Source organism: Pan paniscus, chromosome 1, assembly GCF_029289425.2.
Source record: "Pan paniscus chromosome 1, NHGRI_mPanPan1-v2.0_pri, whole genome shotgun sequence".
Lineage (NCBI taxonomy): Eukaryota > Metazoa > Chordata > Mammalia > Primates > Hominidae > Pan > Pan paniscus.
The window spans coordinates 179,363,382-179,378,716 of record NC_073249.2 but is presented as its reverse complement, the minus strand read 5'-3'; the positions used below and the strand labels follow the sequence as shown (position 1 = coordinate 179,378,716).

At 53.7% G+C, this 15,335-nt stretch overlaps 1 protein-coding gene across 1 annotated transcript; it reads left to right on the top strand.

Annotated features, from left to right (window-relative positions):
• Positions 1-2,749, top strand: FOXD2 (forkhead box D2). The gene has a single exon (XM_034964637.4). The coding sequence runs from the start codon at positions 93-95 to the stop codon at positions 1,578-1,580; it is 1,488 nt and encodes a 495-aa protein (XP_034820528.3). The 5' UTR covers positions 1-92; the 3' UTR covers positions 1,581-2,749.
• Positions 2,750-15,335: the final 12,586 nt, after the last annotated feature.

Below are 15,335 nucleotides of genomic sequence, written 5' to 3'. Positions count from 1 at the left end.
GCAAAACGCACTCGCCCCAGAGGCAGCGCGGCCGAGCCCGAGCCGCTGCCGGAGCGGAGCCGGAGAGTGGCGGCGGCGGCGGCAGCGGCACCATGACCCTGGGCAGCTGCTGCTGCGAGATCATGTCCTCCGAGAGCTCCCCGGCCGCGCTGTCCGAGGCCGACGCAGACATAGACGTGGTGGGCGGCGGCAGCGGCGGGGGGGAGCTCCCAGCTCGCTCCGGGCCCCGCGCCCCCCGGGACGTGCTCCCCCACGGCCACGAGCCTCCCGCGGAGGAAGCCGAGGCAGACTTAGCCGAGGACGAGGAGGAGTCTGGTGGCTGCTCGGACGGCGAGCCCCGCGCTCTGGCGTCCCGGGGGGCGGCGGCCGCAGCGGGGAGCCCGGGGCCAGGCGCGGCGGCGGCCCGCGGCGCAGCGGGGCCCGGGCCGGGACCGCCGTCGGGGGGCGCGGCGACGCGGAGCCCGCTGGTGAAGCCGCCCTACTCGTACATCGCGCTCATCACCATGGCCATCCTGCAGAGCCCCAAGAAGCGGCTGACGTTGAGCGAGATCTGCGAGTTCATCAGCGGCCGCTTCCCCTACTACCGGGAGAAGTTCCCCGCCTGGCAGAACAGCATCCGCCACAACCTCTCTCTCAACGACTGCTTCGTCAAGATCCCCCGCGAGCCGGGCAACCCGGGCAAGGGCAACTACTGGACGCTGGACCCGGAGTCGGCCGACATGTTCGACAACGGCAGCTTCCTGCGGCGCCGCAAGCGCTTCAAGCGGCAGCCCCTGCCGCCGCCGCACCCACACCCGCACCCTCACCCCGAGCTGCTGCTGCGTGGCGGGGCCGCGGCGGCGGGGGACCCCGGCGCTTTCCTGCCCGGCTTCGCTGCCTACGGCGCCTACGGCTACGGCTACGGGCTGGCTCTCCCAGCCTACGGCGCACCCCCGCCGGGGCCGGCCCCGCACCCGCACCCGCACCCGCACGCCTTCGCTTTCGCCGCGGCAGCCGCCGCCGCTCCTTGCCAGCTGTCGGTACCCCCAGGCCGCGCCGCCGCGCCTCCACCCGGACCTCCGACGGCCTCGGTGTTCGCAGGCGCGGGATCGGCCCCAGCTCCTGCGCCTGCCTCAGGCTCGGGCCCGGGCCCGGGCCCCGCAGGCCTGCCCGCCTTCCTGGGCGCGGAGCTGGGCTGCGCCAAAGCCTTCTACCCGGCGTCCCTGAGCCCTCCCGCAGCCGGCACCGCGGCGGGTCTGCCCACCGCACTTCTGCGCCAGGGCCTCAAGACGGACGCGGGCTGTGGTGCAGGCGGCGGGGGCGCCGGGGCAGGGCAGAGGCCTTCCTTCTCTATAGACCACATCATGGGCCACGGTGGCGGCGGGGCAGCACCCCCGGGCGCCGGCGAGGGCTCTCCGGGACCGCCATTCGCGGCAGCCGCGGGTCCTGGGGGCCAAGCCCAGGTCTTGGCCATGCTGACTGCTCCGGCCCTGGCTCCCGTTGCTGGCCACATTCGCCTCTCGCATCCCGGGGACGCGCTGCTGTCCTCAGGGTCCCCGTTTGCCAGCAAAGTCGCCGGCCTTAGTGGCTGCCACTTCTGACCGCAGCAGGCCCAGGGCCGGTTAGGTCCGCACTCCTCAGCCTCTCCCGGGAGTTCCTGCGGTCCCAGCGGAACTCAGGGAGTCTATTTATGAAGTCTCCAGACCTTGGGCCGGCACGCGTGACACGGCACTTCAGGCTCCACGCACAGAATCTCGCAGATAGTTGGGACTAAGCGGGCTCTATCGCTCAGGGCGACAGGCCCGGGGCTACGCGAAGAAGTCGCAGGCCAAGATTCTTTACAGTTTGAGAAATAAAAGCAGGGGGGTGGGGGCTTCGTTTTTTTCCCTGCCTCTGCGCCTCTCGGCGAACACATTCCGGGAGAGATGCCTGGCCAGGCTCCACGGATCCCGCCAGAAACACCAACAGAGGGTCTCCCTTTCTGCCTTTCCCCTCTCACTTCTTCCCCAACGTTGAGACCCTGCTTGTCCAATATTATAATTTAAAGACATCTATTATCTGCTTTGTGCTTAAAAGAAAAATTCAACCTTTTTTTTTTTTTTTTTTTTTTTTGCTGTTCTCCAAGGAAGTTCGTTTCCTCTGAAGGCTAAACCAGTGTCTACGCAGGCGGAGCTGAACGGAGAGGTGAAGCAGGGGGTCTTTATATTCCCTGCAGAAACCCTGGATCCCACTCCACTGAGGAAAATCCTTTCTCTTTTGTGTTTGGGTGCTTTTAAAGGAATTTCTTTCCTTTCCCTTGGCTGGCTGGGTCCAGCCATCTCCGGCCAGCAACCCTGTCAGTGTTCCACCCTGTCCCAGGCCCTGTGATATTTATTGTGGCTAAAGGCAATGAGATTGGGTGGAAGAGAAGGGTCTGGGCCAGGGACTCGAGAGGTGGGGGTGGAGTGGGCGAGGGCACACCCTGTGGCAGGGGGTCCTATAATTTTGTGTAAATATCTGTACAGCGGGCTGCTCTCGGCGTTCTCTGTCCACTGGGTGTGCATTGATTTAAACTTCTCCACTGTGGGGAAACTCTGTGAAATCGTCTGATGGTCTGTGTGGAAGAAAAGAAAAATCTGTCTGCCCCCTATTCCCCATTGGTGTCAATTGAATAAATGTATGTGAACTTCAGCAGTCACCAGCTCTGTCTGCTTGCCTGCACTCCCTTGCCCCTGATGGGGCTCTCCCAGAAAAGCTTAGCTCCCCAGCAGAGGGGGAGTGAGGAAAGGCCCCTGGGCAGCCCAAGCAGGCAGAGAGGGGTTTGAGCTTAGAGGATGCAAGGGGCACTTTGGTCTTGGCCTTCAGCTGTTAATGAGGCCGAATCTCTGGGAAGCCTGTGGCCTCTCCAGCACTTTCATTTTCGTTCTAGTCCTAAGAAGGTTGTTGCCTGGAGTTTTGCCTGGGGTTGTGTTTCCAATGCACCTGAGGATTCTCATGTCCTAGTTTGGATGTTGGCATGGCCTGGGCAGATCTGGGTGCTAAGGGTTCATGAACACTCTACCCACTAAGTACAATTTAAGGTGAATATATCTGGTGATGTGTACTCTGTATGCCTCTGTTTCTGAGTGAAGGGCTTTTATGGAACTTATGATTCGTTTTTGTGTTTGTCTGGGTCGGCACAGCTCCTTGCTTTTTGTTTGTGTGTGTGTGTGTGAATTGTATTTCAGAATATCTGCATTATTATTTCTATGTATGTTGGTGAACATGTCTTTGTGTGTGTTTGTGATTCTCAGTTGCTGTCTTTCTGTCTCTGAGAGGAGACAGGTTTCTCCCTGGCGGCTTTAGGGCCTTGTCTGGAATCCCCTGTCCCCCCCGCCACCCCCTAACACATGTAACAGAGTAAAAGGCTTGGACTGGGGACTGTGAAACCTTTCTTTCCTCCAGCCCAAGAGGGTTAGAGGGGCACTATGAGCTGAATGAAAGAGTCAGTGGAGTAACACTCAAGGTAAAACTTCCCATCCCTTGAGCAAGACTCATAGCTGGAAGCTACTGCCTGAGTACAAATCCATTGGTCTGGTTGGAGTCTTCCATAAACCCATTGAGTCTCCCAGCTCTCTGCCTATGCCTGGGACTCCCAGTGGCCAGACTTGCCAGTGTGTTGAGTGAGAGGTGATCTTTGGGTGAAGCAGAGATGATTGCTTAGCTCTTTTCTCTGTATATTCCAGTGAGATTATAGGAGAGGAGAAACAGAGGTGCAAGAAGAGGCAGTGTAGACTTCACAGAAAACAGACACATGTTGAGGGCAAGGGTTGGGAGATGAAGTGACAGACAGAGAAGGAAGAAGACACGGTCAGAGACCCAGATGCAGGGAACTTGAGAGAGGTGAGCCACACAGGCCTCTTCAGCTAGGATCCCTGCAGCTGGCAATAGTAGAAAAGAAGGAAGAGGTGGAGGACTGAGACCACTGTAGAAAGGGTGTCAAAATCAGGATTAGGGTGGGAAGAACACACCAGAGCTGGGGAAGGGTTGTTTGGGGTTCCCAAGTCTCTCATCGCCTTCACCAGTGGAGAAGAGATGAGGCTCAAGGTGCAAAGAGTACACGCAGTCCCTCTGCCAGAGGCAAGGCAACCCTCTCCTTGTTGAGAGACTGTGGAAGTGGAGGGAGGTCAAACGGAGTGGGCCACCTTCCCACCATTTTATCAAATGGTCCAGGCAAAGTAAGGTTAGGTTGGATGGTATAAAGGGAGAAACGTCTGCTGATACTGGGATGAAGGTCTCTGGCTGGTTGCTTCGTCTACTTAAATTTCTCTGAGTTTAATTTCGTTTATTTTCACTTGAGGAAGGGTGACTGTGACTGAAGGAACATGCACCCACACAAGTGAGCGTGTGTGTGTGTGTGTGTGTGTGTGTGCGTGTGCTGTCAGTAAAGCACTTTGTAGCTATGTGATCTCATTTACAATGAATATGTCACTCCCAGATATTAGATCGGAGGTTTACGTAAAAGATTTATTAATTGGTTTTTCCTCTTTAGAGGAGAAAATTAAGTCAGCCAGAATTATGTCTGATGGTGGATAGTTGGATGAGATACTTCCACAACTGCTATTTATAGGAGAAGCAGCAGACCCTTGTGTGTGTGTGTGTGTGTGTGTGTATGTGTGTGAATTTATCTGAGCACATTGCTTGGTGTCTATGTGTGTTGGAGGATCCATATCAGGAAAAGGTAGAAAAAAGAGGACTGGGGAACAAGAGTGAGATGTACCCTTATAGGGGCTTCTAGGGATCTTGGAGCTCCAGACCCATGACTCAGACCCCAGTTTCTCAGTGGGCCAAGAAGGGTAGACCTGAGCCAGAGAAGATTGCGGTCTGAGGACCGGGAGTCAGAGAGAAGCCACTGATGCCCAGCTGGCCTTGAAAAATACCCAGAAAGGGAATTGCTGCGGGAGCTCCCAAGGCTCCAGATGCTGAAGGCAGAGAAGAAGGGAGGGTATTTAGAGTTTGGGGCTCCTTTAGGTTGTCTTTGTGGGGAACCTGTTAGGAGCTGGGAAGGGCCCATTTGGGATCTGGACTTCAAGGCAAAGGATGAGGGAGTTTCAGGATTTGTATGGTAGAATCCTCCTGGATGTTTTTTAATTCCTCCTGACTGGAAGGGCCTAATGGGTGACTCCTCCCAAACTATGGGTGCATAGGGTGGGTGTTCAGTTTAAGGAGGCTCACTAGGCATCCTGGGAGGAGAAACAGGCTATCCCATCTGGAGGGGCTCCTGTAGGTTCCGTCTGTGCTTGGGTGGAGGGAACTGAGGTTCTGCTGCCCTGCAGGCCCCAACAATCAGTGACAATAATAAGAAAATATTCAGGGCATACCTTCATCTCTCTAAGGTGAGAAAAAAAAAGAAGGTAGGAAATCGGCCTGGGGTTCAGAGAGTGCTGCTGAGAGCGGGCAGTTTAAAGGGAAAGAAAATTGGCGAATTTCACTGGTCAATTTCACTTCATTTCGTTCAATTTCGTTCAATTTCATTCCTTTTCATCCAGCGCCGGGAGGCCCGAGGCCACAAGGAAGGGGAGGGGGTCTTTCCGGGCGAATTTCCCTCATCTTGTAGATTTACTTTCTAGGGCTGTGAAGAACAGCCTTGATTCTGAAACTTTGACGTACGTTTTTCAGCCGCCGCTAAGAGCAGACATTTTATTTTATTGAAGGGTATTTGGTTTGGGTGATCGAAGCACATCGGTGAGACTCTCCGCACTTCTCTCTTGCAGCCCAATTAAAGCGGTTAATTCTTTTCACCGCTTATTCCTCCCCATCTTTCTTTCTTTCTCCTGGGGCTCCTCGGACCACCCAGGAGCCGGAGTTGAGGTGGGGGCGGACACTTCCCCTCCATATCCAATTTGTTCTCGCCACAGCGGGCGCGTCTTCGTGGTTACAAAGCGCTGTTTCCCTGATGACTTTTTTCCCCTTTTCAAAAACACTTCTTTCTCCCCCCTTCAACTAGCAACCCTCCCCAGGCCCACCCCTCCTCCCTCTCCGCTCCGGTTTATTTAAACTTCGCCTCCTCCAGCGCCGCCGCAGCGCGCACTTAATGAAGTTGAAGGCTCGGTGAGCCCGGGTGAAGAGGGTTTGGAATCTGTTGAAAGGGGCGTTTTGTGACACTGATTGGGGCGGGGGCGGGGGCAGTCGCGGACCAGACAATGACCGACCAGGCGGGTTTTCCTGCGCACAGGGTCAGGCGAATAAAGGCGCCGACGCTGTTTAAACGAAGGACCCTGTAAGAGAAAGGGAGAAAAGATTTTGTGTGTGGAGCGTGCCTCGTAAGGTTTCGTGCTTAGGAGAAGTTGGGAGGAGGCAGCTCGCCTAGAGTCTTTACGGACCGAATTCGGAGTTTATTTCGAACACTATGCATCAAGCCAAAGAAAAGCGGGGCCAGTTTGGGTTTGCGCCTAACTTAATTCCGATACGTGCGTCAAAAGGTTGTGTAGGCTGGGGCCTGGGGAGGCGTTCAGGAGGGCCAACCAGGACGATGACATCCAGCCCACATTTGTCTCTGTGGCTGACGCTCTGAGGTTTGGCGCTCTGGAGAAACGTTGAAAGAAAACTAAAGATGGGCAGTGGTCGGGCAGGATAACTCATCCTCCTAAAGCGTTTGTGAGCAAAACAAATGTTGATTGGGTTTTTTGGAGCGGAATTACTCTGTTCTTTAAGGTCGGCGCAGACACGTACCAGCAGAGAACCTGTAGACAGGACAGAGGTTTCCAGCTCTAGTTTCGGGAACGGATTTTTCCGCGGGCTAGTGGGCGCGGCGCGGCGCAGGGCGGAGCGGGCACCGCCTCCTTCCGTAGCGGAGCGAGAGCTGCCGCTCGAGGCTGCGGCCGCTCCGGAGGCCTGGAGGCTTCGGACTGCTGGACTAGTGGGGAAGGAAGGCGGTTTCCTCCGCAGCGCCCCGGTGCTGCACTCCGCACCGTCACCTTCTGGGTTGTTTCTGGCGCTCCCTCTGCTCTCAGCCTCGAGTCCTGGGTCCCTGCGGAGCGCTGTCTTTTCGCTCCACGCGGACTCTGAGCGGAAGTCGCTCGCTGTCCGCGACTTTGCATTTCTCCTGCAGCAGGGGTCTCTACCCGGTGCCTTCCTCCCGGCACGCTAGCCTCCTCGCCGAAATTTCGTCGTCCCGGAGTCGGTAACCGAGTCCCCAGGCTTTACTGCCACTCCACTCCCTGCTCGGTTATTTAAGAGATACGCGGCTTCCGAGGGGTTTTCATCAGACCCCGCAAGTGCGCTCGGCTGGGAAGGATGCGCTCCGATGCCGCTACAGGGGTTCCGCGCGTTTCACCACGGGAAGCCCGGGCATTGGAGATCTGTGCTCAGTTCTCTAGGTGTTGGAAAGTTGCCTCAGGCTGCTTTCATCTCTGGGGCATTTCTGTCTACGCAGGCAGAAGGATCTTTGGAATTGCAGTTGCATGGATCTTAGTTCTGGAAAGGGCGAATCACTGGGGGAACAAAAAATTCAAATCCGTCCTTTTGATTCCTAAAAATCACTGCAGACCTGAAAAGTGCATTTCGAGTTATCTGTGTAGACACTGCCGGTGTGTGTGTGGTGGCGGAGGGTGGGGTAAGCGCCGAGGGTACAGGAGTGGACTTTATTGTTCACATTAACTCACCGGTGCTTACAGAGGACCCTCGATTCGCGACCCCCTCCCCCAGCAGGTGTCTGTGCAGTTCGGACTCCTGGGCTTAGATGCCCCATCCCGTTCAGAGGCAAATGTGCTGGGTTCGGGTTGAGTGTGAGGAATCCACCTCCCCACCCCCACCCCGGCCCACGCCTTCCTTCCCCGACGCCCCTTCTGGGCCTTTTGGGTTCCTGTCTCAACTTTGAGTTGCCTATACATCTTTTTGAGATAGGTCTCGCCTCCTCAACAGTCATCATAGTCAAAGAGGGCAACTAGTGAGGCTATTGCGTGAATTAGCCTTCGACCCAGACTGCAGGAGCTTGGGGGTTCTGAGGACAGCACGGCTCTACTTTCCACTTTGGAGTGGAACCTACCTGGCGGGGGTCACACAGCAGATAGTTTGTGCAGCTGGGAAGATGAGCCCTGGACCCGAACGGTATGAGGATATGTATCCTAAGGCCAGCTTTGGTCCCAGTTCACTGGGTGCCGGCTGCCCCAGCCAGCTATGGTCTGCAGAGCCTGAAGGCAGGCAGGAGGATCGCAGATCGAAGATCTGCAAGGACTGAGGATCGTTCCTAGTGTCTGTTTGGAAGCCCGTGGGTCTTGCAATGCGAGGGCAGACAAACTACGAAGCGGGTTCCGGATTCCGATGAGCCACACGACCTCTCCGGCCCCTGATCTGAGCACCCCTCACCTTGGTCCATCTGCTGACCATCTAAAATGTGTAAGCCCAGCGTCAGGGCTCAGTGTGTGACCAAGAACAGTTTTCCTGTTTGAGGAGTTACCTGATAATGCTCAAACACAGGCGAGTTAATTTGTCCCCAACTCTGGAGATCTTTTTCCTGTCTGGCTCCTTCTTTCTTTCCTTAAATATTTAGTGAGCACCTACTGTGTGCTGGGCATTGTCCTGGAGGTACAAGCAGTGAACTTCTGCCTGGCATCATTACAAGCAATCTAACTTGGTAGTTGAGAAAACAAAGAAAGATATAATGATCGACTATCACCATATTTGAAGTAAAAAAAAAAAAAAAAAAGAAGAACTTTGGTGTTTTAAGGGTTAAGTTTGTAGCTTTTCACTTTATCATGATGGCTGCAGGTATCACAGCCCATAGATGTGTGCCTTCTGGGTGTTTGGGGACTGTGACTGTGTTTATGCTTGTGTGTGAGAGGGTATGGATATGCATCAGTGTGTGCAGGAGAATGTGCTTAGGGGTGAAGATTGATGAATGACTATGTGTGTGCTAAGGTATACTTGTGATGTATCAGTGTGAGTCTGTGAGTACAGTAAGTCTCCCTGGCTGTCTTGGGCAGAGGCTGGAGAAATGTGAGTGAAGAGGATTGGAGTGGAAGGGTTAGGAATGAGTCCCTGCCTGAGTTCCCAGCCTATTCCTCTGTTCCTTAACAAAAATTAGGACGTATCCTTCTTCCAACTTCCTTCCCTACTGCAGACAAGGATGGGAACATGGAGCACAAAGTGAAGGTGCTAATGGAATGCAGTGAGGGCAGCAGTGGAGCAGTCAGCCCTCCTCCCAAGATTCTTACCTCTTACCTTTCCCGCTATGTCCAGCCCCTGCAGCCTGCCTGGGGGTCAGGATCCAGGTTGTTGCAGAGCAGCTGAGAGGCTCCATTGTGTGGCCTTGGACCTGTTCTCTGGCCTGGTGCTGCTAGCCCCCTCCCCTCTAGACCACACAGAGGGTCTTGGCTACTGGTCCTAGGTGACCGTGGAGTCTTCTCTTCCATTGCCAGAAAACTGGCTTACATCAAGGAGGCAGGTGCAGGCTGTAGAGCCTGAAATGCCAGAGCTTGCAGGGTCTCCAAGGCTAACATTGTGTGGGAAACTGGTCTAGAGGGGGTGAGCGGTGGCATTTGCCCAGAGTTGCTCAGCAGGATCCTAGATATAAAGTTGGACCCTGCAGTATCTATGCACTAACATAGACAATTAACATAGACAAATAACATAGACAATAGACACTGGTCCAGATCTTTTCCTCTTATTTTTAGTTGATGCATAATAATTGTAGTAAATAATTTACTACAATTATTACAACCCCACAAATATGGGATTCAATTGTATGTAAATCCCATATTTGTGGGATGCAGAATGATATTTGATACATGCATACAATATGTAACAATCAAATAAGGGTAATCAGCATAACTCTCACCTCAAACACTTATCATTTCTTTTTGTTGTGAACGTTAGAAATCCTCTTCTAGGTTTTTGAAGATATATAATAAATTATTGTTAACTATATCTACCCTACAGTGCTATGGAACACTAGAACTTGTTTCTCCTACCTTGCTGCAATTTTGTTTTCATTAAGGTATAGCTATTTTGAGGAAACTAAAAACTTAGCATCTCCTCTTGTCTCTAGGGAAATCTCAAATGTCACCTGGGCTGTCAATGCTTCTGAATGCCCCTTCCTTCCTAAAGGCAGGATGGGAGTAAGGTCAAGATCAAGGTGAAGGATAGCAGACAATTATCCAGATAAATCAGGCATGGAATAGATCACCTTTAGGTGAGAGAGGTGCTCGTGGCTTTAGGGAGAAGTGTAGGTTAGCAAGAGCGTCTGGCACTCCACTTTCCCCAGGGTTCCTGGGCTGGGAGAGGTGGCCGAATTCTCCTCCTAGCCCTAGGCAGAGCAGAAGGTCCAGCGCCAGTGACCCCCTTGGAGGAGAGGAAGGGGTAGGGGAATGGTCAGAGTTTGCCAGTGAATGTCTCTAGTTTTCGGATCTTCCAGTGTGGTGGCTTCCCTGCCTCTTTTGCTTCCGTGAGTCTGTTGGAGAATCTGTCTGTCAGTTGGCCCACTGGAGTGCTCCAAGCCTTGCTTCCCTCACCCCACCTGACTCTAGGCCTTTTATAAAGTGAAGAATAAACAAAGAAAATCTGGGCCACTCAGGTCCCAGGCAGCTTTGGTTGGAGCCATTCCTTCCTGGGTCAGATATGCTGACCAAGCTTCAGGGCTTTGGTGTGTGTGTGTGTGTGTGTGTGTGTGTGTATGTGTGTGTGTGTGTGTAGGCTCAAGTGTAGCATTAGGAATTCTGAATTACACTTACCTCTGGAAGCTACCAGGGCTTTTTGGTGCCTCTTTCCACTCCTCCTGGATCTTTGTCTTAGCACCTACCCTGAAGATACTTATCTAATATTGGGAGTAGAGAAGGGGAGGAGGTGAGAAGATTCCTGATTCTTGCTGGGGTGCTGACTCTCTGTGTCCTTGGGCAAGTACTCCCCCTATCCCCACTGGGCCTCCATTTCTCTGTCTCAGAAATGGAGCTGGGGAAAGTTAGCCTGGACTCACCTCCTGGGTCTGTGGTCAGTGGCTGCTTCCCAGCTCCTCCCTCTAGTCTACTGAACAGCTCATGCCCCTCCCTCAGCTGTCACTCTGCAGCAAGGGTGCTGGATGGGACAGTGCTGGACTTTGGAGACATCTCAGGAGCAGCCTCAGGACTTCTACCATAGCTGCCTACTTACTGGGAGCTTGGCTCACTTCCTTTCTGGATCTAAGAGGCTTCCACGTGGGACCCAGGGCTTTTTCCTTCCCTGGCAGGGCCATGGAGGGGTGGCCAAATCTCTGTGTATGTTTTGGTTGCCGGTTTGCATAAATGTACCTCCTTTGGGGAGAAGGGGGAATGTGGATGAGGTTGAAGGTGAGTCGCTGCCTGAAGCTGGCAGAGCTCAGCCCATCCCATTGTGTCTCCCGGGGCACTGAGATAGGGTGGCACAAAATGGAAAAGGGAGCCTCTAACCCAGCTCCTTTTTACTCCTCTCTGTTCACCCTGAGCCACCCAGCCTTCTTTCCGGGAAGCCTTGCCCGGATGAGTGCTGGGTAGTGGGGAGAGGCAGGGCACCCCACAGGAGCTGGAGGGCTGTAACCTGTCTATGTGGGGGAGTGGGTCAGAACGTTCCCAAAGCCTGAGTGGGGAGGGGGCTGTGGCTTGGCTCCCTCCCTAAAAGTCCCCGCCCAGGCCAAACTAAACAACTTGCTTTTGTGGGGTTGTAGCTAGAAGTACTCGAAGCCTGGGGGCCGGGACCGGAGCTCTCAGAGACAAGTCCGCCGAGTGAGTGTCTGAGGATGGAGACGCGAAGGGAATGGGGAGGGGAGGGCTCTGTTGCCGCTTACCCTGGAGCTGGGGCTCCAGTTTTCCAGTCGAAGTTCTCCTCTCTGCCTACATCTCGGATTCTGGGTCTCAGATGCAATCGCGCACCCAAATTGCATCCTGTGAACAGAAAAAGTCTCAAACATGCGTACAAAGAATATTCAGAAGCAGAAGCAATTTCTGAAGAGCGAGGCCCGGGACTGAGTTGGCGAGGCTCCCAGTTCGAGTGAGCGAAGCCAGGGTGGAGGGCTCCGGACCGAGATTCCTGAAAGCCTCCCTGACACCGGATCCTGAGCGCAGGCCGGGCCCAGCCACTTGGGGGCGCCGCTGGCCCCAAAGTACCGGGAGCTTACCCTCCGCTGACCAGGATTCACCCTGGCTGGCAGAGACTACCATACGCTCCGCTCACCCGGCCACCCCGCCCCGCTCTGCGCTGACCCTCCGTTAGAGGCTGACTCTCCAAACTAGGACGATCTTGCTCCTATGCGGGACGACCCAGCGCTAAAAAGGGATGACCCTCTACCACCGGGGGTGACCCTGCTTTGAGTGGGTCTGACCCTGTGCTAACAGAGATGACCTTAAACTGACAGAGGCAGATCCTGTGCTAACCGGGATGTGCTTGCGCTACCAAGATTGGCTTTGTGCGCTCCCTCTTAAGGCTTATCCTGCATAGATTAGGTGCTAAGGCTTGCAGTCCTTGTTATGGTCCCTGTAGCTCTTGCGCCGCAGCAGGGATGCCCTATTCCACCCCCAAACTGGTAGCTGCTTTATTCCTCTCCCTGTAGCCCGTTGGGGGCAGTTCTGGGACACCTGGTTGGAGAGAAGCCTGCCATGGCTGGGCACACCCTGCACCTCTGGGAGGAGGAGTTCACAACCTCAAGGAGGAGGTGGCTGAGTTGTGGGGAGGGAACTGATTTTATGGAGGCTGGGGCATCTTGGGGGCCAGGACTGTGAATACTTTTCTGTTGTCTGTGCTCCTGACCCCAGAGCCCGGCCTTGCCACACCCACACCCTCTCCACATATGTAGGCGGCTTTATTTTTGCACCACTCCATCTTCCTGGGCCTATTCTCCCTCTCTGTAAAATGAAATGAACTTATCACCAGACTGCCCTCATCTGCTGGAATGTCCTTGTCAGTCTCAATTCATTTCACCATTCTTTTATTACTCACTTTGTGCCTGGTCCTCTCCTCTACACTGGGGATACAGTGGTGAACAAAACCGATGTGGTTCCTGTCCTCAGGATGGTGACAATCTAGTGGAGGAGAGAAAGAAACACAAATGCATGTGGAATTAAAGCTGTAATATGGGCGCAGAGGGAAGAATGCCGACGGCCTTGAGAGAGAATAGCTGAAGGATGTCATGGGGTGGGGATTCCTCCCCAGCTCTGGAGCCTGCTGTGGGGAGAACTCGTCACCCCATACTTGATCCTGTTTGACTCCGATTTCAGTCAACAGACCTCTGACCACTGGACTTGCTGGTCATGGCAGCTATAGGGAGCCAGGAGCCCCTCCCAGTGTGTCATCATCCATCACAGATTTCCATTTGAGCAGCCCTCCTCCAATGTCACCAGAAGGGATTCACCCTTCATTCCAGCACCCAGAGCAGCTTCCTCTCCCCAGGTCCTTGGATTTGGAAGAGGCAGTCTGCCCCTCAAGACCAGGATGTGGAAGCCAGGCTGGCTTTGGGATATGAGATGGCTTCAGTTCTGAGATCTCTCTCTCTCTCCCCCTCTCTTTCTTTTTCACTGAAGGCCACAGTCACACTGAGATCTCTATCCAGCATGCTGTCTGGTGCAATAAATAGTCATTGATTAAAAGAATAATTCTAGGAGACTACTCTTTAATGAGCCCAACAGCCAGAGTGATTCTGTGGTTCATGGGTCTGATTATCTGATTGTTCCTTCTTCCACTTTCTACCTGGTTCACTCCCTACTCAGGGTCACCTCCCCCACCAAGCCTTCACTAGCATCTCCCCACTCCCACAGACTTTTTTTTTTTTCTTTTTTTGGAGACCGGGTCTTGCTGTGTCACCCAGGCTAGAGTGCAGTGGCATGATTATGGCTCACTACAGCCTTGATTTCTCGGGCTCAAGCGATCCTCCCATCTCAGCCTCCTGAGTAGCCAGGACTACAGGCTAGCCACCACGCATGGCTAATTATTTATTTGTAGAAATGGGGGTCTCCTTATGTTGCCCAAGATGGTTTCAAACACCTGGGCTCAAGCAATCCTCACACATCAGCCTCCCAATCCTAAGACTTTTCATACTTTTAAAGAACTTACTGTGATGTATTATTTTCTGCTTGCTGTTCCCCCTCCCTCATCTTTTCCAGTACACAGCACAAGGCCTGGAACATGAAAGAATGAATCAACTGCATGTGTAGAAGGGCCCCAAAAATGTGTTGCATTGCCCAAAGACAAGTGGAGTTAATGTGATTCAGAAATATGTCCCTTCATAGAGCAATAATGATCTCTGGTGCCTGGTGTGGTGGGGAAGGGGGAGTGGGGGAACAGTGTCCAGGACAGCAGTGGCTGGGGGCCCCTGAGCCCCAGTGTTGCAAGATAACCCAAAGGGAGAGAGGCAGCCTGTACTCAAGCTCAGGGCAAAAGGAGCTTGGACTGGAGGAGTCATACCTTGAGGGAGGGGGCTAGAGAGCTGTCTCCCCACCATCCCTGCACTCCCATGGTGCAGCAGCTGTCCAGGGAGCAGGCCCCAGCTCTCTAGAGCTGCACAGAGAAGATGAGTGCTCCCAGCCCAAGGACAGAGGCTCCAAGTGCTTGTTGGGGATAGGGCAGAGGCGGGAGAAGAAGGGAGGGGTTGAGCAGAGGGAGTGGCTTTCAAGGGTGTGGGACAAAGAGGCTGACTCTGCCTGGGACCCCTGAGGAGGTATCATTCTCCAGGGTTGGAGAGGACCCATGTTTCTTTTAACCCCTTCATGACTTCTAGCCTTGTCTGGCTACCAAAACTACAAAGACTTGGAGGATGATATACATTGGTTGAAAATCCAGCTTGGGTGGAGGTAGTTTTAGAGAAGGGAGATTGAGGCCCTAATGTGGGAAAACACTAGTACTTCCCCAGCCCCGCTTGTATCATACATTCTCCTTAAACACACATAATCTGTGGGGACCTGGGCCAGGCCGTTGGGGGATAGAACTGAATCAAACCATTTTCTGACTACCCTCTTGCCTCCCATGCAACATTTACTGATCCTACTATGGCTGGGTATCCCTGGAAGAGGCCCACTGTGGGTGTGGGGTGTAGGTTTGGGGACAGGAAGGGAATTTATGCAACTTTCTTCCCTGGGAAAGCTCATAGTCTGAAGTTAATAGCTCTTGGTGCTTCAATTCAGGGGCGATACATTTTGTGAGTGGAGAGCAGGCACAGGAGACTTCCTGGAGGAGGTGGCATTTGAATTGGGCCTTGAAAGTTGGGGAGAATTTGGACCATAGAAGGTTGGGTGTGAGGGGAAGACATCTAGGGCATTTCATCCTTTATGAGCGAGGGCATTTGGGAGAGCTGAGTGAGTTCAAAGTTAATTTAAGCTGAGAGGTCTTCCCTGTACTCTTCCCGTAGTCACATAATAGAATCCCTCTGCATTATAAATGGTCCTCAAGTTCTCAGTTGTTGA

What these genes read in the sequence shown, in the direction of transcription:
- FOXD2 (XM_034964637.4), top strand. Translation starts at nt 93, where the DNA reads ATGACCCTGGGCAGCTGCTGCTGCGAGATCATGTCCTCCGAGAGCTCC.